At 35.2% G+C, this 22,816-nt stretch overlaps 1 protein-coding gene across 1 annotated transcript; it reads left to right on the top strand.

Annotated features, from left to right (window-relative positions):
- Nucleotides 1–2,131: 2,131 nt before the first annotated feature.
- On the top strand, nucleotides 2,132–22,473 carry LOC121429290 (monocarboxylate transporter 14-like). The gene is made up of 6 exons (XM_041626288.1): nucleotides 2,132–2,503; nucleotides 6,433–6,729; nucleotides 17,866–18,401; nucleotides 20,577–20,802; nucleotides 21,502–21,645; nucleotides 22,156–22,473. The coding sequence occupies exons 1-6, from the start codon at nucleotides 2,320–2,322 to the stop codon at nucleotides 22,359–22,361; spliced, it is 1,593 nt and encodes a 530-aa protein (XP_041482222.1). The 5' UTR covers nucleotides 2,132–2,319; the 3' UTR covers nucleotides 22,362–22,473.
- The last annotated feature ends 343 nt before the right edge of the window (nucleotides 22,474–22,816 follow it).

The raw sequence follows: 22,816 nt of genomic DNA, 5'->3' as shown, positions 1-22,816 counted from the left end.
TGACCTTCAATTTTTAGGAGAAAATATTTCATTTTTATTTTTTTACTTGTCAAATTGATGTACAATATTGAGATTTGGTATGGTAATGACATTATTTGGGGCTAACCTCGATTAGCATCTTGCTATTATGTTAGCTCCAATTACCAAATGTTTTGTTTATATGTGATGCACCATCACATATAATAAATAAAATAAGATAATAAATTCAATTCAATTTTAATTTTCATCGGGAAAATGTGCCCCCCCCCCCTTGGGAAAATCCTGGATCCGCCCCAGCTTGTTGGCCACCAAAGGTTGCAGTGATCTGAAGTTGGATTCATCTATAGACCATGCATGTAGACCCATCACATGGTTATGTCCCTAACCTCGATATAAACAAACTTCTATAGTGCCAAGGGCGCCATCTCAGTGTCTTCTTCACTGTGGGCTCGATCCCTCGCCGAGTGCCCGAGTCCCACCAACGATTTTTATTTTAATTTGATTTGATTTATTGGTTTCCGTTTCACAACATAATTATGATAAATATAACATAACAAGGTCGAAAATACTGCAAGACATAATAAAATTTATATATAACATAATCTTAGATTTAAGGAACACAAGTCAATAAATAAAATTACCTAATATGACATTTGTATTTAAAAGTAAAACGTAGGGTCTTGCCGAAAAAAAAGCAAAGCTTATACAAACGGCAAGCCCCTAAAAACTTAGTCAAAGTTCTTGTTAAAGGAAGGTGATAATATTGTCGTTGCCTTGTTGGGTAGCAATGTACGGATGCATTTTTATGAAACATATTTGAAAAAATAGTGGGGAGATCGTCCTTGCTTAATTTGAACATGAATTGACTAAGTTCGAAGAGATATATGTCACTTTGAGAATGTTATTTTCAAAAATAAGATATCAGTATGTGATCTAAATTGTGTTTGAAAAATTATTCTTAGAGCTTTTTTCTGGAGAAGTAATATTCTATTTAGTTGTATTTGTATTGCACATCCCCCATGTCCCCATGCAATTATTCCGTAATTAATAGAATATGGTTCAAGCATAAACGAATCATTGGACATTAATGTCATGATAGTGAATTGACTTACAATTTCTACATAATCAAAATAATTTGAATGTATTTTAATTGGGAGTACTCGATTTGCACTGTTGCTATCTTTGTGCAAATTTCTTTTCATTTTTCCGCAAACATTGACAAGCTATTTGCGAACTCTTTGAGCGAAAATTGTCAGCGTTCACCCAACCGTCAAAAGGCAGGTCCACACGGGTTTGTCCTTTGTGGTTTTTCGAATATCTGGTTTTCAGTTTGAAGCATGAGTTTGACAGATTTTTCAAATGTGTACTTCATACACGTACATTGTGAAAATTAAAACGAAGGGACGTGGTTCAATCCGTTTGCGACAATACAATTTTGCTTTTAGCATAGCGTTAAAATGACTTAAAATGACAAAGAATTGTGCCCGTTTTCTTAACGATTATGGTAACTTTGTCACGATGGTAATACAGCCAATCAGAATCTTCGTTTCCATTGTATAGTTATCATATTGAAAATGATACCATAACTCGTAAGTCCTTTGTGAAAAGGACCCCTGTAAGTTTCATGTATGATTTTTGTTGCTCGTTTTGGTTCCTTTCATCATGTTCATGGTACGGTTTTTGTTATATACATCGCGTGCAGACATAGAAATTAATATGACTCGCGGTTCGATAAACATGCGTCGATACGATTGTGAAACGTGTAACGGTGATCTAGCTACCTCCTCATATCTATATTACATGCGTTTCCCTCCGTGCCATATTTCGTGGTCATATAAGAGCTAATCATTGTTTGTAAAAGGGCAGAATTCAGGGATTGGTCACGATCACTTCGACTTGACATCGTCACTATCATAACACTCTTTCTGACGTACGTTATCGTTATTGGTATACCAATCCCTAGACACATTAATGGTGGTACAAGATGGATTTAATAGGCGCTTTGTAGATGATCAAACAATATCATTTTGATATGTGGAGTTGGATCGACATTTATCTATATTGGCTGCTCTCGGCCCGGGGGCTGTTCTGAATCTATCTCTATGTTTATTATCGCTGTCATCTTTACCGCTGACCCTATAACGTCATTTAGGACGACGTCGATCGAAGCGGACAATGATCTCCTGAGAATTCAACCCCCACCATCCATTGCATAAATCATATGTTTTGTTGTCTGAACTTAGGTCTTTGAAATTGGGTGACATCGGGACAGGCCGTCCGATTCCCCCTCGTCGTCTTCGTCAACAGTTGCGACGTCTCCGGCGTCGCTGATCAACGACCATGTCTAGACCGTGGATTCGAATGAGGGAAGTCCGGCTTCCAGGCAGAATCCAACGATACTGGGGGTGGGTCGTCACGGTATGCGCCGCGCTCATTTTCATCGTCGTTCATGGTTTCTTCTATTCGTTCGGCCTCCTCATGGTTGAGCTCATGGAGGAGTTCGACAGTGACGTCACGACCACGGGTAAGTGAAAGCATGACGTGTCTTTTGCCACTTTTAGTAATTCAGCACGCATGTTCTAGACAGGGGGCGGATCGCCAGCTGGTTCCATGATATCTGCTCCGGCAACGATAATGCTCCGCTCTAAATTCCACACTATAATTGAATGGCTAACTTCAACCCTGGATTTAACACTCTACCCTACCCTAAACCTAACATTAAAAAAAAAAACGCTCCTGCAACCCTAACCCACCTTAACCCTCCATCTCAGACGAAATTTAGCCCAGAGCAATTGTTCCAAGAGCAAATTTCTTTTGACCATCCAGATTTATAAACTGGACAGAAATTATGGAGAGTTGAAAAAGGAGATGGATTTTCACTTTATTTGAATTAATTCAGCGATGGCACCAAGATTTTTATGTAAAGGGGGGAGGATGAGGATAAATGTTTCACCTGGGGGCGGTACCTTACCTAATTATTCCGCAAATGACTAAATTGAAAACGTGGTAGGGGGGGGGTCTTGGCAGGTCATGCCCATGTGCCGCCGTTATAAAAAGGATGAATCTGATTTCCGAATATTCTATAAAAAAAAAAATAAGATGACATGATTATTATTTTTTTCATTTTTTTTTTGTTCTGGGTCGATAGCGTTACTGTGCATGTGGTAATATTTCAATTTTCTCCTTTTCATTTTAGAGTCTGCATTTAAAATGTAAACATGAGTTGCTTTGTTTTTAAGTTAGTTTGGTTCAACATCAAGAAGGCACTTTCCTATTTTTTGCTTTAGGGGAGGGGGTAGGATGTAAGATTTTATTTTCACGTTTGACCCTTTCGGGATATGAGAGTCAGTGGTTTATTACCAACAGAATATATGATACATATATATGTCACTACATACATGTAAAATTCCATTCAATTCTATTTATGAAAACTTTAGTACAACCCTAGACAGTAAAATCGCTGTTTAAGATTTTATACAACGCTGTTTACTATATGAACCATACAGTATTTGTTTAACCGTTTAAACAATCATGTTTAATTTATTGAAAATTAAACTTTGTTGCTTAAGATTTAAAAACTTGTTTAAACTGTTAAAACAATTACTGTAAGATTCGTATAGTAAAGAGCGTTGTACAATTTTTACTGTGTATTTACGTAATATAAACAACGTACAACAATTGCACAAGCAAATGTACTAGTGCATTATATATATATATATATCTGCATCCCGACCTGCATAAAAAATACTAGTAAAAAGAATGTATGTAACACACATTATACCGTGTAGTTTTTATTCAGAATTATACTCCATGATTATAAAGTCTATTTACACACCAAAATCATCTGAATCTTATTTACCATTGCGCGAACGAACTGAGTACTATAGGATCACATGAAAAGTCGCGAAGCAACAAAGTATCCTTGTGGATAACAATACATTTCCAGCATAATATCAAGGGCACTTTTTCGAGCATAAAAAGGCTATTCCGTGAGGGGAATAATGTATACTAGGAAACATCAGGGCACGGTGTTTGCTTTGTGGTAACAATATTTTTTTTTATCCCTCTTTGAAATGAGGGGGAAGAACATAATTGAATTCGTCTCCTTGGTCAGAAAATCGGTACAGTGTATACTGTATCGCAGTATGAGATGTGTTAGCATAAAAACTGCATTTGGCAACAGGTAGTGATCTACAACTGAATTTAGAAAATATGTTAGGGTCTTCTTTTGATGTATAAGGTGTGTTTATGATCAAATTCAAAGTTTGCTGATATATGAATGCTGGCATTCAATGATTATCATCAAAACAGAACAATATTTTAACTTAAATATAACATAATAATAGCAGAACAAACACAACTCTTGAATTTCAAATGACACCCCACCCCTGTGCCCCCACGACCCCCCCCCCTCTCTCTCTCTCTCTCTGCCTGGTTATTGGTAGTGATTTTAACCTGATTGGTAGGAAATAATTAGGCAAGTGACCAGAGGACCGACGGGTCGCGACGGCTTTAGATCATCTCCGAGGGACCTGGTAATGAGGATTAATAAAGGGCAACAGTGCACCAAGTGAAAATCGAACCCACGTCACAGGAATCCACAACCCCTCTTTACCGATTGTGCTCAGTCATATTCCTTTGAGGTGTTGTTATTGATGGGCAATTTCAGAGGAGGGATGTTTTACACACAGGGTTCTGCACCGTACTTTCATATAAAAAACAAGATCAGGTATTATGAGACAGATTCAATTCAATTCAATTTATTTTCCATTCTTCAAAATAATACAAATCAATACAAGATTGATTCAATTTAAATAATAGCATAAACAAAATTCAATATTGAAAAAAAAGATATACATATTCGAAAGTGATTCAAATATAAATTAACATACATGTCAAGTTTAAATCAATATAATTTTATAAGTTTAAATCAAGATTCAGATATTATCGGATAAGAAAATCAGATAGGACAAGAAAAGATGCGGTATACTGGAAAATATATTACTAAACATGGTTTACACTACTTAATGTGAGTGTTTTAATAATATTGGATAGCGATGTACAAAAGCTCCTGACAACTTATCAATTCATCTCAAGTTTGAATGTTTAGTTCGTTGGTAAGCTCCTTGGCAGGGGCCACGGAAGTGGGGAATGGGGGATGGGCTTCAGCCCCCCTCTTTTTTTCCAAAACCGTGTACAAAAACGTAAAAAATGACCATATGATTGTGATTTTTTGCATGGTCAGCCCCCCCCCCCCTCCCACTTTGAAAACCGTTCCGCGGCCCCTGCTTGGTACATATATATATATACGTGATCTTTTGAGTTATAATAAATCCATGCATATTCTATGTTACATTATTATGTAAACGATCCCCGCGATATGTACGTGTATTTATGCCCAATATTTGCACCTGCATGAGCTCTATAGAAGTAGTGATATTCATGTCGCCAAAGTTTGCTAAGTTTTGTCACTGCTCTGTAGCATTACGGCGTGTATTATTTTGAATAAGTAGAAAAATTTTGAAATGAGATCCGTTGCTATAACGTGTTGCCACAAAAGAAAAATCACCGCGCAGGAGTTGCTCCTTGGCCTGGATTCGTACGCACCATTATTGGAATTCAACAATGCAATATGCAATTTTCACCTTTCATCTATATATATATATATATATATATATATATATATATATATATATATATATATATATATATATATATATATATATATATATATATATATATATATATATATATATATATATATATCAACGCTTATACCAGCTGAATATACTTTAGCACTACATTATTGAACTTTGCATCATATGTATTCTTACGTCAGGGATCCCTTGTAAAGCAGGCTCTGGCTTGAACGGGACTACCCTCCAATTTAAAGGAGAAAATATAAATATCGGAAGTTGCGTTACATGTTTGTTTACTATACTTTAATTTAAAAGTGTTAAAACAATGGCAATTCCACATGTTCATGGACATGGAGGAATAAATCTTAGTTTGTTCAATGAGGAGAAAATTAAAATATTTCACATTTCAATGTAATTAAAAACAAAGGAAATAGTGAGTGGGTGAAGTCATCAGACCCTTCGTTTGTGTACCGAGTGTGCACGTTACTGTTTTATGAAATTCTGCGATTTTTTTTCTCTAAAATGTCATTTCTTTTTTCATCTTACATCAATTTTGAGTATTATGCATGCTAGGTTTTTTCCCCTTTATTCAAATAAGCTTTTTGTTAGGGTGGACTTGTCGAATTAGAATTTGTCAACGGATTCAAGCCAGTGAGACCACATTGATGGCTCACCAATGCGAGAAAATCTAAATATCTAAATCAAATACTCCTAAGCGGTCAAAGTGATTAAAAAATAGCATTGTTTTATTTTCATCTTCACTTCCAATAAAGTCTTTACTTTTATTTCTTTATTCTTTATTTTCTGCCTGCAGGTTACCTCGGGACGGTCGCCTACGGGTGCACTTGGATCTTTTGCATCTTCTCCACACCCGTCGTCAATCGCATCGGGTTCCGACCCGCCCTCATCTTGGGCGTGGTCATTTGTTCTCTCTCCACCCTCATCAGTTCCTTCATGCCCGGTGTATTACCCCTCTTTGGCTCTTACAGTATTCTCTTCGGTGTGGGTAACAGCTTCATCTGCTCGGGTGCCTTCCTCTCAGTCCTTGCCTACTTCCCCGTCAAGCACACCACATTGGCGTTCGGGATTTCAACGGCTGGGGTTAACACAGGTAAATTGTGTATCAAGGTCAGTGCACGCTGAAAAAAATATTGGGTAAAAGTGCCCCATGAGAGTAAAGTGTCCAACCAACATTTAACATTTCTTTTGGGCATTTTTATTTATTCAGTGTGATGAAAAAAATTGCCCATTATATTTAAGTAATTGCTTCTTATTTTTTGACGTATACTGGACAATATCCTTCCCGCATTGGGTTAAACACTGTCCCAAATTGGTTGGACAAATAATTACCCTCGTGCTGGTTAAAATTTTACCCAATACTGTTTACAGTGTGGCGCACCCAGCGGGGTGGGGTGGATAAGGGGATGCTGTGTACAATCATCCCCCAGTTTTCGAGGTAGGAAATAAAGCCGCGGTTTTCGCGTACATGATTCAACTTGTGCTTGTCATAATAGTAGAGCGGTTAAGCTCCAAAATCACAAGAATTGTGCAAAATTTGACTAAAGCATGAAACTTTCACAAGTATTAGTATATGCCGTAAGATTTATTTAAAAGATGGGAGGTAAATTTTAAAATGCCATTTTCGGCCGTTGCCATGGCAACGGAATAATTTCTAAAAAATGACATACATTCCCATGTAAATGGTAAATAAACATGATATAGATGAATAAAATGATAACTTTCAAGCTTCCAATTGAATATATATAAAATTTAGAAACATTCAAAATCAACAAGATAGTTCCAATTGGTCCGTTGCCATGGCAACGGCTTGTTTTTCCCCAGAAAAATAAAAATTTTGATTAAAAAAACGTTGTAGAATATGATTTATCTTTAATTTTCCCTAATTTTACAGTGTTAAACAAAGATATTTTGGTTGCTAGATGTATAAATCATATCTCAAGCCATTGCCATGGCAACCAAATAACAACTGATTTACAAAAATAACATGGTTGACAAGACAATGGGCAGGTGGAAAAATCAACTGGAATTGACTTTATATGTATGCTTTAGTTTTGACCCCCTCATTTGAACCAAAAATACAGAAAGTGTTCTGCAGGAGTTCTTTATAAAGATAAAACTTTATGTTGCATTGGTAATGCTTGAATTAAATAAAAAGAAACAATGTTGCAAAGAACCCGTTGCCATGGCAACAGCTTATTTCCCTCTAGAAAGGTAAAAATATTGATAAAAATGTAGAATACATGTATGATCATCAGTCCATTTTCAATCATTTTTTAGGTACTAATCGGGATATGCTTTTGACTAAATTTATAAATATAATATCTTAAGTCATTGCCATGGCAACCAGATAACATCTAATTAAAAACAACAACAACAGGGATGACAAGGTTATGGAAAGGTGAAAAGTACAATGAAAATTAACTTATATGTACATGCATAAGGTTTGACCTACTCAATTAATTTAGGGGAAATAATACAGTGAGTGTTCTGCATGAACTAATTGGAATGATACAGATTGATGCTGACTTGGTAATACTTGAATTAATAAAAAGAAACAATGTTGCAAAGAACCCGTTGCCATGGCAACAGCTTATTTCCCTCTAGAAAGGTAAAATATTGATAAAAATGTAGAATACATGTATGATCATCATTCCATTTTCAATAATTTTAAGGTACTAATCGAGATATGTTTGTGACTAAATTTATATATATATATAAAACATCTTAAGTCATTGCCATGGCAACCAGATAACATTCAATTTAAAAAACAACAAAACAGGGATGACAAGGTTATGGATAGGTGAATAATACAATGAAAATCACTTTTATGCATAAGGTTTGACCTACTCAATTATTTTAGGGGAAATAATAAAGTGAGTGTTTTGCATGAACTAATTAGAATGTCCAACATTGATGTTGCCTTAGCAATACTTGAATTCCACGATAAATATCAATGTTGCAAATGACCTGTTGCCATAGCAACGGCTCATTTACACAAGAAAAGTACCAGTTTTGATTAGAAATATGACTATAGACTCTGATTTTTCTTTCATTTCTCCTAATTTTGTGATAAGAATTGATATGTTTGCTGTTAACATACAAATAATATCTGAAGCCATTGTCATGGCAACCAAATTACATCGAATTTGAAAAAAAAACATAGTTGACAACACAATGGACAGGTGGAAAATACAATTAGAATTATTCTGTATATGCTTAAGTTTTGAACCCCTCATTTGAACATAAAGTATAGAATGAGTTCTGCAGGAGTTCTTTAGAAAGATAAAAAATTATGTTGCCTTGGTTGCGCTTGAATTAAATTCTTTTTAAAATGTTGCAATGGGCTCGTTGCCATGGCAATAGCTTATTTCCCTGTAGAAAGGTAAATATATTGATAAAAATGTAGAATACAGACATGTATGATCATCTTTCCATTTTCAATTATTTTAAGGTACTGATCAAGATATGTTTGTGACTAGATTTATAAATATAACATCTTAAGCCATTGCCATGGCAACCCGATAACATCTATTTTTTTCAAAAACAACATGGATGACAAGGGTATGGAGACTATGGACAGGTGAAAAATTCACTTAATGTGCATGACCCCATTTTGGAGGCCATCTTGGATTTTTAACATATCATTCCATTGATTGTCCTTGTAACTTGTTCTAATGCATTAAAAATGGTTTTATGATAATGGTTGAGACATCAAGATCATATTCCCCAGACAGATATTGAACAAACTATGTCCTAATTTATTATTTGACTCTTGTAACTATGGTTTAGACACCAGAATCACATTTCACAGGCGGATATAGAATGATCTACGTCAGATTTGATTAAAAACAGTCAATTTTAGACCCCATTTTTGTAAGTCACCTTGCGTTTTTTTACATACCAGACCAATGACTGTCCTTGTAACTTGTCTTAATGCATTACACGACCCTTTAAACTATGGTTTAGACAGCAACATAATATGCCCCAGACAGATATTGAACAACCAATGTTTATTTGTAAGTAACATTAGATATGGTTTTACAAAACTTTTTTTGTAAGCCATCTTGGAAATGTGGACATACTAGACCACTGACTGTCCATGTAGCTTGTCCTTATGTATTGACCCTTGAAATATCCATTCATATTCCCCAGACAGATATTGAGCAAACTATATCCTAATTTATTATTTGACTCTTGAAGCTATGGTTTCAACACCAAAATCATATCTCACAAGTGAATATAAAAGGAGCTATTCCATTTTCAAGTATCAGCAACCGTTTTAGAATAGTTTTTGGAAGCCATATTGGATTTTCAAACACACCTGTCATTGTAACTTGTCCTAATATTGTTAGACTCTTGAAACCAATGATTTAGACACCAATATATCATCCTCTAGGCCAATATGAAATGAGCTATGTACGCTTTAGGTATCAGCAACCATTCTAGATTCAATTTTTCGAAGCCATCTTGGATTTTTTGGACATTCCAAACCACTGGCTGTCCTTGTATTTGGCCAAATGTACTACTTGATCCTTAAAACCAATGAATAGAAACCAAATTAAAGCCATTTTATCAAGTAATGGATAAATTGTGGATTTTTAGCTCGCGGCAGCCAGTGAGGGCATCATCTTGGAACACCCTTGAGTGCTTAAATTATTTTTAACCTTTCAACCAGTAAGGGTATTTTTATCGTATTTGACCAGTCTACTTTTCATGTAAAATAACCAGTGAATAGATTAAACTTCGTGTTGAATAGATTTAAGCGTTACTTTAAAAATTATCACAGCATTACAAAATTTTCTTCGTCAAAATCAGCAGTGTAATTTTGAGGGGGCCAGATATGACGTATCGAGCAAAATTTACTTTAAAATGTTCTCACCGAGCCAGCGACAGAGCAAAAATTTTCATTTTGTTTTTCATTTTGGGTACATTATTCGTAAAATAATATTTCATCCATCTCTCTTTCACTTTCTCTTTATTTTTTTAGTAATGATTTTTTTTTGGGGGGGGAGAAGGGTTGCTAAATTACTGGGAATTTTCTTGAAACTTTCCATGGGAATAAATTTGACTTTTGTGGGAATTTTTTTAATTTTTGGCAATTTTCAGGAATTAAAAAAAAATGATGGGAATTTTTAAAAAGTAACAATTTTCTGATATTTATATGCAGGAAATAGGCATATCCTGGCAGATGATGCTTAATAGTGCTTTGCTATCACATTTCAAGCCAAGTATGCTAAAACAGTCAGACAAGGCATGATTTCAATGATCTCCATGTAAAAGATGATTTACTGTATTTACCTTGATTTGGATATCAAGACCATGTCGACTTCTTACATAGACCTAAGATTTTGAGTTATCAACCCCTATAATCCCCTTATATATTGATATGTTGAACAGCTTTAAAACACATATCACCCCAAGACGCTTTCTTCAAAATGGCCGCCTGCGAATACTTTGAACGAAATTGTCCAGCATCGAGTTTCGGGCATTTATTTGAGCCCACAAAACTCTGATACGAGTTTTGTTGGTCTTATTTCGATGCCATGTATAATGAAACAAGATTGTGCTTATCATTTAGCATTTTTATGTTCAGCACCCCCCTAAAAGGGGAAAAAATAAATAAATAAACATATTTTTATCGATATTTGTACTTTTCTGGAGCCATTTGCAACATTGATATTCATCTTTATGTTCAGCATTACAAAAACATAAGTATTTTTGTCAACCTAATGGAACAATGCATAACACTTAATGTAACTCTTGTTCAAAATTACATGTAAAAGAGCAGGTCCAATCTTGTGCATATTAAGTTAATTTTATTGTATTTTCCGTCTGTCCATTATTTTGTCAGCTATAGGTTTTTGGGGTAAATTAAATGTTATGTTATTGCAATATTAATGCCTCAATATGTTTTTATAAACAACAAAAATGTACGCGTATCTTTGGCACCCTAACTTTAGTAAAAATAAATGAAATATAAGATTCTACTAGGTATTTTTTTAATCAAAGATGGTCTTTTTCTGGAGGAAAAATGACCCGTTGCCATGGCAACCGAACACACATTTGCAAACATTGATATCATTAAGTTCAACCGTTACCAAGGCAGCATCAGTTTTATCATGCTATTGTACTCATGCAGAACGCTCACTGTAATTTTTGTTCAAAACTTAATGACTGTTCAAACATTATGTAGATTAAGTAAAATTTTATTTTACATTCCACCTGACCATTATCATTTCGGCTCGGTGTAAAAATGGCAGAGGTAATAATGGCAGAGGTAAAAATGGCAGAGGTAATAATGGCAGAGGTAAAAATGGCAGAGGTAAAATTGGCAGAGGTAATAATGGCAGAGGTAAAAATGGCAGAGGTAATAATGGCAGAGGTAAAAATGGCAGAGGTAAAATTGGCAGAGGTAATAATGGCAGAGGTAAAAATGGCAGAGGTAATAATGGCAGAGGTCATAATGGCAGAGGTAAAAATGGCAGAGGTAATAATGGCAGAGGTAAAATTGGCAGAGGTAATAATGGCAGAGGTAATAATGGCAGAGGTAATAATGGCAGAGGTAAAAATGGCAGAGGTAAAATGGCAGAGGTCATAATGGGAGAGGTAAAAATGACAGCTCTAGGTAAAATATGGCCAGCCGTAAACCCCCATGCAATGAATCAAAAAGCCCCCGCATGTACATAGATTAAATTAGAAGTGCATGTAACGGTTAGGCATTTCATCATATCATTATGTCTTTATCGGCCTAACAATGCTACGAATTCGTTGGAGGTGTACCGTGAAGGCTTTTTAAAAAGAAATCAAACGAGAAATATTTTTTCATTCAATTCATCAGGAGCAAAATGAAACTGCACTATTCTCTTTCATCATTTTATGACATTTCTTTTTGTCTGGTTTTTTTTTATAAAGTTTTGCCAGGTTTACCGATACAAAGAGGAGGAAGAGTAGACATAAGAGAGGTGGAGAGACAGAGAGGGTTAGGGGGGGGGGAAAAACATAGAGAACATAGCGGGGAAAGCTTAGACGTTGAAATTGTCACGAATGATTGTGGTTAAATATTATGTCCTTATTTGTATTGTCGTCTGTACTATTCTTTTTAGATATTTGAATGACAATAAGCATGCGTTCCCAGACTTGGCACTGAATATGTAACTGATTATGGAAATTTGGGGTCGATCGAGGGGGACCGTCTGGTTCAGATTCTTTGCATAAAAGAAGACCCTGAACCTTCTTTACCACTGCATCCAATATGATATAGACGGCTTGATGGTTATTACCCTTGGAAGCGGAAGTGCTGTTGGGTATTTTGTACACCATAAGCAGCACCCTCTTGGTAATTAGCTTGGTATGCTAAAAAACATTGTTTATTATCTGATTGTTATTATTTTTGTTGTAATTCTTTTTTCTGACCCAAAAGAATTTTTTGAGTCATTTTCCCCCTAACCAAATCCCCTTTGGTTTAGAGTGAAAACTTTTTTCTTCTCGGCTTTTTAACAAACCAGCACCCCATATCTCTTTCATTTTTGCTTATGCCATCTTTATCTTTGCCATTTTCAACTCCGCCATTTTTTACACTGTTAGAAAATTTATACTTAAAAAAAAAAAATTGCTGCAACAGAGTCTGGAGAACACCTGTAATCTCACTGCACTGTGTAATCCTACATGCATGCATTTGTATAAACTTACAGAAAATTGGTATTCTGTGCATGTACCCTTACAAATTTATTGTAATAAAACTGTTTTCCCCTTTTTTTAAAACATACCTGTTCTGTAAAATTGTAGCAAAATTATGGAAAATCCTCCTGTTATTATAATCTTCAAAATTATTTTTTTTTCTGTAAAACCTGTTTTTTTTTATTTTTCTTCTGTAGAATCTACTGTTTTTTCCAATAGTGTACCTCGGCCACTTTTACCTCTGCTATTATCACATCTTCCATTTTTTTTTAATCTTGTCATTTATGTCTCTGCTATTTTTATCTCTGCTGTTCTTACCTCTGCCATTTTTACCTCTGCCATTTTTACCTCTGCCATTTTTACCTCTGCCATTATTACCTCTGCCATTATTACCTCTGCCATTTTTACCTTTGCCATTATTACCTCTGCCATTTTCACCTCTGCCATTTTTACCTTTGCCATTATTACCTCTGCCATTTTTACCTCTGCCATTTTTACCTCTGCCATTATTACCTCTGCCATTATTACCTCTGCCATTATTACCTCTGCCATTTTTACCTCTGCCATTTTTAGTTCTGCCATTTTTACCTCTGCCATTTTTACCTCTGCCATTTTCACCTCTGCCATTTTTACCTTTGCCATTATTACCTCTGCCATTTTCACCTCTGCCATTTTTACCTTTGCCATTATTACCTCTGCCATTTTTACCTCTGCCATTATTACCTCTGCCATTATTACCTCTGCCATTTTTACCTCTGCCATTTTTACTTCTGCCATTTTTACCTCTGCCATTTTTACCTCTGCCATTTTCACCTCTGCCATTTTTACCTTTGCCATTATTACCTCTGCCATTTTCACCTCTGCCATTTTTTTTTTGCCATTATTACCTCTGCCATTTTTACCTGGCACCATCATTTCAACAATTTTTTTGTATTTATAAATTACATCTTAATCTCAATGGCTGAAGATGTTATCTACATATTAACAAGAAGCATATATGCTTAGCACCCTAAAATTAGGTGAAATGAAAGAAAAATCAAATTTTACCATGTTTTTGTTTATCAAAGTTGCTTATACTTTTCTGGGAGTAGGGGAACATTTGAATTACTAATATTTATCATTAAATTCAAGTATTACCAAGGCAACATCAATTTATTATTCTAATGAACTCATGCAGAATACTTTTTTTTTTTTAAATTTTTTGTCCAAAATTAAATGACTGGACAAACCTTTCACACATTGAGTTATATTGTATTTTCCACCTGTCCATGATATTGTCATCCAAATTAATATTTTTGTAAATTAGATATTATTTGGTTGTCATGTCAATAGCTTTAGATGTTATTTAAACATTTTGCACCAAACATATCGATGTTTAACACACTAAGAAAATGTAAAAAAGATTAAATACTTAGGTGTCATGCTCGATCCGGGCTTGACTTGGTGTGAACATATTACTAATATCGTTTGTAAAATATCTCGAGCAATAGGTTGTATAAGGCGGATTAAGCATTTACTGTCCTTTGATATCATGAAAAAGCTGTACTTTTCTATGATTTTACCTTACATTGATTACTGTATTACATCTTGGGGAAGCAGTGCAAAAATACATTTAGATAAGATACAAAAACTTCAAAATAAATATGCCAGGATGCTTTTGAAAAAGATTATAATACATCACAAATATCTCTGTTGCAGTCACTGAAGTGGCAATCGGTAGATCAGCGTATAAAATATCAGTATTGTGTTTTTGTATATAAAATAATGAACAATTTAGTTCCAAATTATTTAAAACCTTTAGTATGTAAACGGCCCGTGAAATACAGGACACGGTTTTCTTTGCGATGCCCCCTTCAGCTTCCCAAAGCTAGAACTGAATATAAAAGAAAATCTTTCGCATATTTCGGACCCAAATTATTTAATGCACTTCCTTCAAATTTACAAGCCTGTACGTGTACCTCCTTGTTAGTTTTTAAAAAATTATGCAAAGCCTTTCATACGAATTGATGAAGAGCGAAATAATATTCCATTGATTTACAATGCTATGTACTTGTATGTTTAGATTGTCACTTCCCACTCTAAATTTTTTTGATGTTAATTGTTTCTGATGTTAAATAGTTTGTATTTTGTATTTTTGACGTTGAATGTTTTTTGATGATATATTTTATAGTTATCTTGACATGTATTTTAAACTGCAGGGCGCCTTTGTAAAGCAGTTTTAAGAACTGAACAGGCCTACCCTGCAGTATAAAATAAATAAAACAAAATAAATAAATAAATAAATAAATATATATATAAGATAAGGGGAAATGCAAGAAAAATAAGATTATATAGTCCTTTTTTAATAAAAATTGGTACTAAATGATCCGTTGCTATGGCAACAGGCCATTTGCAACATTGATTTTTATCCTTGAATTCAAGTATTACCAAGGCAACATCAATCTGAATCATTCCAATTAGTTCATGCAGAACACTCACTGTATCATTTCCCCTAAATTAATTGATGAGGTCAAACCTTACGCATGTATATATAAGTTAATGTTTATTGTACTTTTCACCTATCCATAACCTAGTCATCCCTGTTGTTTCTTTTTTTAAATTAGATGTTATCTGGTTGCCATGGCAATGACTTAAGATGTTATATTTATAAATTTAGTCACAAGCATATCCCGATTAGTACCTAAAAAATGATTGAAAATGGACTGATGATCATACATGTATTCTACATTTTTATCAATATTTTTACCTTTCTAGAGGGAAATAAGCTGTTGCCATGGCAACGGGATCTTTGCAACATTGTTTTTTTAAATTTAATTCAAGCATTACCAATGCAACATAAAGTTTTATCTTTATAAAGAACTCCTGCAGAACACTTTCTGTAGTTTTGGTTCAAATGAGGGGGTCAAAACTAAAGCATACAGATTGAGTCAATTCCAGTTGATTTTTCCACCTGCCCATTTTCTTGACAACCATGTTATTTTTGTAAATCAGTTGTTATTTGGTTGCCATGGCAATGGCTTGAGATATAATTTATACATCTAGCAACCAAAATATCTTTGTTTAACACTGTAAAATTTTTTATTTGATTCAAGTATTACCAAGGCAACATCGATCTGTATCATTCCAATTAGTTCATGCAGAACACTCACTGTATTATTTCCCCTAAATTAATTGAGTAGGTCAAACCTTATGCATGTACATATAAGTTAATTTTTATTGTACTTTTCACCTTTCCATAACCTTGTCATCACTGTTGTTGTTGTTTTTAATTAGATGTTATCTGGTTGCCATGGCAATGACTTAAGATGTTATATTTATAAATTTAGTCACAAGCATATCCCGATTAGTACCTAAAAAATGATTGAAAATGGACTGATGATCATACATGTATTCTACATTTTTATCAATATTTTTACCTTTCTAGAGGGAAATAAGCTGTTGCCATGGCAACGGGATCTTTGCAACATTGTTTTTTTAAATTTAATTCAAGCATTACCAATGCAACATAAAGTTTTATCTTTATAAAGAACTCCTGCAGAACACTTTCTGTAGTTTTGGTTCAAATGAGGGGGTCAAAACTAAAGCATACAGATTGAGTCAATTCCAGTTGATTTTTCCACCTGCCCATTTTCTTGACAACCATGTTATTTTTGTAAATCAGTTGTTATTTGGTTGCCATGGCAATGGCTTGAGATATAATTTATACATCTAGCAACCAAAATATCTTTGTTTAACACTGTAAAATTAGGGGAAATTAAAGATAAATCATATTCTACAACTTTTTTTAATCAAAATTTTATTTTTCTGGGGAAAAACAAGCCGTTGCCATGGCAACGTACCAAATGGAACTATCTTGTTGATTTTAAATGTTTCTAAATTTTATATATATTTAATTAGAAGCTTGAAAATTATCATTTTATTCATCTATATCATGTTTATTTACCATTTTCATGGGAATGTATGTCATTTTTTAGCAATTATTCCGTTGCCATGGCAACGGCCGAAAATTGCATTTTAAAATTTACCTCCCATCTTTAAAATAAATCTTACGGCATATACTAATACTTGTGAAAGTTTCATGCTTTAGTCAAAAATTGCATACAATTGTTCGGCTAATCCGCTCTACTATAAGTGCTCACTTCCATGAATAGTGCCAGTAGTATAGCTCAACAAAGCTATCATGACCATATGCGCGGCTGAAAACAGATGAGGCTTTAACGAAGCATCCTTTGCTGTATCCTCTTGCTTGAAAGACTCGAGTAAGATGTTAAGCGTCAGTTTCATATTCCTATAACTGGGCCTGTTGCATAAAACTTTTTACCTGAGAAAACTCTGGTTGTTTTTACCGGAGTTTTTGCCCTGTGTTAAAGTCAATGGCAGAAACCAGACTAACCTTAGTTTTCAGATTTTACCAGAGTTTTCTCAGGTAAAAAGTTTTATGCAACGGGCCCCTAGTGAATGCCTTTTGATATCATAGTTATCAAGCTTGTATCATTCACTGTTCTTGTTATTGATATTTCTTTCTATCCATTTTATCCTACGTATATAGGTATGCTTGTATTCAATCCGATCATGTACGCCATGATCTCGCGATGGGGGTGGAGGAACGCCTTGCGTATCTCGTGCGCCACCTTCCTCAGTATCGCCCTCCCCTGCACCATGGTCTTCGTACAACCACCACCGTCACACGACGTGGCCGACGATGACGACGAAAAACGATCGCGGCTTTTCAACGAGACTGAAATCTCAGCTAAAGAGAAGATGCTTCAGGACGAACCTTTGAGTCAACCGCGCATGGAGGAGAACGGTTGCATCGGGGAGGATTCGAATGCTCTTGTTGGTATGGCAACGGACGACAAAGCCTCTGGTTGTTCCGATGTGAAGTACAGTGCAGGAGAAAGTGGCGGGGATGAAAAATTAGTGGCGATTAGTTCAGAAGATGGAATTAAAGAAGTGACGGAAGACAACAAGAAACTGTCCAAGTGTGGTGGTTGGTTACAACTGTTGGGTTACCCGGACGTCTGGCTACTAGGGATAGGTGTGCTCTGTGGGAACGTATGCGTGTCTTTTCTTTACTTTAGTACGGTGAGTCCAAGTTTTGTGTTTTCTTTTGTTGTGTCGTCTTCTTCCTTGGGTACGCAAGCATTTTCGAGAGTCGAAAATTGCATTCACCATTCACATTTTATGCCTTGGCTAGAATGTTCGCCAAACTTGATAACAATGACGATACTGATGCTGATGAGGAATAGGATGATGATGGTGATAATGACGATGGTCGTGACTGGTGATGAGGATGATGTGGTACCAGTGATGTATATAATGTTGGTGGTGATAATATTGATAATGATGATGATGGTGATGATGATGATTTTTATGATGATTATCATGGTGATGACGACGACGATGATCATGATGATGACGATGATGATCATTGTCATGTTGATGACCATGCTGATGATGATGGTGATGATGATGATTATGATAGTGATGATGATTATGATAATGATGATTATAATGGTGATGATGATTATGATGGTGATGATGACGATGATGATTATGATAGTGATGATGATTATGATGATTAAGATTATGATGGTGATGATTGTAATGGTGGTCATCGCGATGATGATGATTATGCTGCTGCTACTGCTGTTGATGATGATGATTATGATGGTGATGATGACGATGATGAGTATGATGGTGATGATTACGTTGCTGCTGCTAATGATGATGATGACGATGATTAATGCTGCTGTTGCTGCTGCTGATGATGGTGATGATGAAGTAGATGATGTAGTAAAGGAGGTCAAACTGGTTGTAAAGAAAAGATGATGGTGGAGGTGACGATGATATAATCCAAGTATTTATTTTCTTGAATAATGATTTTCATTTCATTTAATTTCCACGAAATGCAAATAGATTAAATACAGTCAAGTATTAAAAACAAGACAATACAATAATACACAATACTGTATCATCGTTATAATTGAAATAAAAAAAACTGGTTTTGCTTGATACTCTTTCATTGTTTCACTTTGATCATTTGTACTGCTTTTCTTTGAAATAAAGAAATAATTACGATCAACTAGGGGAAATGGATACACACTATCAATAACAAAAGAGAAAAAGCGCATTGATCATAAAACTTCTTATGATTTTCATTCGGCGAAAATGGAGAGACTCGATTCTTTAAGTTGTACCGTACTTATAGGGACCAACTTTGTGGAGGTTGGCAAAAAACCGAACACAAATGTTTCAAGAGGAAATTCTGAAAATCTCATTTCATAAGCATCGTTACGTGTTTTGCAATACGTAAAAAAAAATTGTGATTGTTTCCCTCCACAGCATACAGTTTATTTTCACTTAAAGGGGCACTCCAGGCTGAAAACAATTATATATAAATAAATAGAGTATAACCAACAAAGCAAAATGCTGGAAATTTCATCAAAATCCGATAACACAATAAGTTATTGAATTCTAAAAGTTAGCAACTTTTTATTGTGAAAACAGTTCATGCACATCGTCATGAATATTCATCAGGTGGGCTGATGATGTCACATCCCCACTTTCCCTTTTCTCATTCTATTACTTTAAGTTATAATGATTTCATATTTTCCCACATGTATGTGTATGATACGTCTTCGTCATGATAAAAAGAAGTTACAGCAATGGATATTTAATGAATCAAGCCAGTTGTCAATCCATTTTTTTCCTTATAGTTCTTGGAGAAAAAAATGAATAAACATAATTTCATGTAATAAAATACAAAAGAACAAGTGGGGATATGACATCATCAGTTTGCTCATTGAATATTCGTAAAGACATGCATAGAACTGTTTCACCGAAATAATGCAAATCTTTAAGATATCATAACTTTTTTTATTCCTTGTCCGATTTTGACGAATTTTTCATTGTTTTTGTTGCTGTTAAAATCATATTATTTTCAGCCTAAAATACCCCTTTAACTTGAAAGTATAAAATTATGGACGTTCGTTGCAGCAGCAGCAATTAAGTGAGCAATTAGCTTAGTGTCTGACCTTAAGGTTTACAATTATGATTAGGCATGAAGTTGAAGAAATGATCTTTAAAAAATTTATTCAGTAAATGGCATTTATGCGAAGAGGAAAGAGGAAACATAAAATGAAATGAAGATCGAACCACTTTGTTTTTATGGACATTTTGAAAAGATTTTAACAAGATAATGATCGTACTGTATTGTTATCCATTATCTGATCTTTATTATGACAATGTGATTTACAGGTCAATTTCATCGTGTTGGCGGGTTTCTCCAAGTGGATGGCGAGCCTGATGATGGCCACCATGGGTCTGACCGAGATCTTCGGCAAGATCCTCATCGGCATCGTCGTCGATCGACTACCGATTCCGAAGTTATTCTACATGATGGCTGCCAATTGCGTAGGTGCCGGCGTGCTGTATGCCAGTTTCTTTGCGAAGACGGAAGCTGTCATGTTCGCCATAGTTGCCGGTAAGTTAGTATTTAAAGCAAACATGTGAACCAAATGCCTTGTAACACACAAAGAGCTTAACTTCCCAAGACTCCTTACTAATCATGCAACATTATTATGACCAGTGTAGTGATAATAATTATGATAATAATAATGATAATAATAGTAACAATAATGATGATGATAAGAACAACAATGATAGTAATTATTATAATAAAATAATAATAATCCCAGCCATGACGTAATTTCCTTTGGCAAGAAATTTATTCACATTGTGCTGCACTCAACCCAGGTGAGGTGAATGGGTAAGCTTGCCTTACATAGCATGATGAAGAAATTGAATAGAGAATAGCACACCAATGACCACTATGAAGGTATTTGTTGCAATTCTGCTTTGAATGCAACAGTGCGTTGTTATAACAATGTACTAGGCCAACTGGGAAATTACCAGTCGATAGCGGACGCGCATTGTTGTTTTTGTGGATCTAATGGAAAACACAATTCAAAAGAATATGTGAATAATCAAGACATCAAATTCGATGCTTACCTTGATATCAAACCACCATATCTAGGACAATTACCTCCTTCTAATCATGCGCAGAATGGAACTCCGAACTGGCTTGGGAGAGTAGAAAAAAACAAACACCTTGTTCCCGCACTGTTTCCATTCATCTCTCATCCCCGCCATCTTTGTAACTGTTTTTTTTTTTTTTTTACAGTTGAAGGTTGTTTTATCATGGCGCCACTCGATTCCCTCTCTCACTCAGTCGCTTACCAGCTCTACGAAGCTTCTTTCAGCTCTTTCCTGTGGTCTTATGCCATGTGCGCATGTGGTATTGGAGGGATTTTGGCAGCCATGTTTGGTAAGGGCGCCGCGGCATTTCGAAAATCAGTTTCAAAACAAATCAAGTAAAACACAGCTATGTATTGTTTCATATGACAGGTGAGAAAACCTAATCAGTATGCCGGTGGAACAACATTTGTCATAAACTTCGGTTATATAATAATGATAAACATCCGGTACATAGGCCTAATACCATGGGAACAAACTGAATTAATAAGGCATTTTCGACATCCCATCGAATTATATTCACCAACTCAGAAAAAGAAAATACATTATTCACGAACATTCACCAATAGAATAATATGCCTGATATAATTGTTGAGAAATACGTATTCTTTGATATTGACTGAGGGATGGCAGTACTGCTCTTTTAATGTTAGTTTATATGTCAAGGAGAAGAGATCTATTTCCCTAAACCTAGAAATGCTTGAGATCTACTCATAATGTAATATACTATAATCGACGAACTCACCCCCCCCCCTTTCGTTTCTTTCATCCGATCACCCTTTTCTCTCCTTTTCATACGCAGGTGAAAGTGTGGACAAAACGGGTTCATACGACACTGCCATCTACATCATTATCGGTGTCTTTTTCACAGCTTCACTGTTCCTCGTTTTGGTTCCCGTTTATCAGAGGACTTTCAGCAAGGACCGGCTCATCGTCTTCAAAAACGCCAGGCAACATCAGCGGAAGAAACCTGACGAAATTAAATACCAAGCTCAGGACACGCTATGATGATATCATACATCAGCCAATACCGACAGATTACAAGATCGCCGTTTCGGACCGTCACGCAGAACGCTTTCGAGAACATAGAGAACATAGAGAATATATTGCCAAACGCCCTTCATTCTTGACAAAAAGCAACCAAGAAATCTTTGTCGAAAGTTGATGAATCAAAACAGCAATTTCGGTCTGGACTCTGGACATACGACATTATACACTGTAAAAACTGTGGTGTTAAAACTGACACCAACTGGTGTCAATAGAGGACCACACCCTGAGGTGTTAAAATAACACCCTAGAGATTGAACATAACACCAAAGAGTGTAAATGTAACAACCATATGTGTTGAAATAACACCTATAGATGTAAAATTAACACCACCAATTTAAAACCGGTGTAAAATAACTGGTGTGATCCTCTATGTACACCGGTTAACACCACCGTTTTTTGCTCTGTATATTTGC

The sequence above is a fragment of the Lytechinus variegatus genome, chromosome 15, assembly GCF_018143015.1.
Source record: "Lytechinus variegatus isolate NC3 chromosome 15, Lvar_3.0, whole genome shotgun sequence".
NCBI classification, from domain to species: domain Eukaryota; kingdom Metazoa; phylum Echinodermata; class Echinoidea; order Temnopleuroida; family Toxopneustidae; genus Lytechinus; species Lytechinus variegatus.
The sequence above is the reverse complement of the archived record's forward strand: the minus strand, read 5'-3'. Positions and strand labels throughout refer to the sequence as shown.

Excerpts from the sequence above, each read along its gene's own strand:
- LOC121429290 (XM_041626288.1), top strand. The coding sequence starts at position 2,320 with ATGTCTAGACCGTGGATTCGAATGAGGGAAGTCCGGCTTCCAGGCAGA. Across the intron at positions 2,504-6,432 it reads CAGTGACGTCACGACCACGG|GTTACCTCGGGACGGTCGCC; the intron begins GTAAGTGAAAGC and ends TTCTGCCTGCAG. Across the intron at positions 21,646-22,155 it reads GATTTTGGCAGCCATGTTTG|GTGAAAGTGTGGACAAAACG; the intron begins GTAAGGGCGCCG and ends TTTCATACGCAG.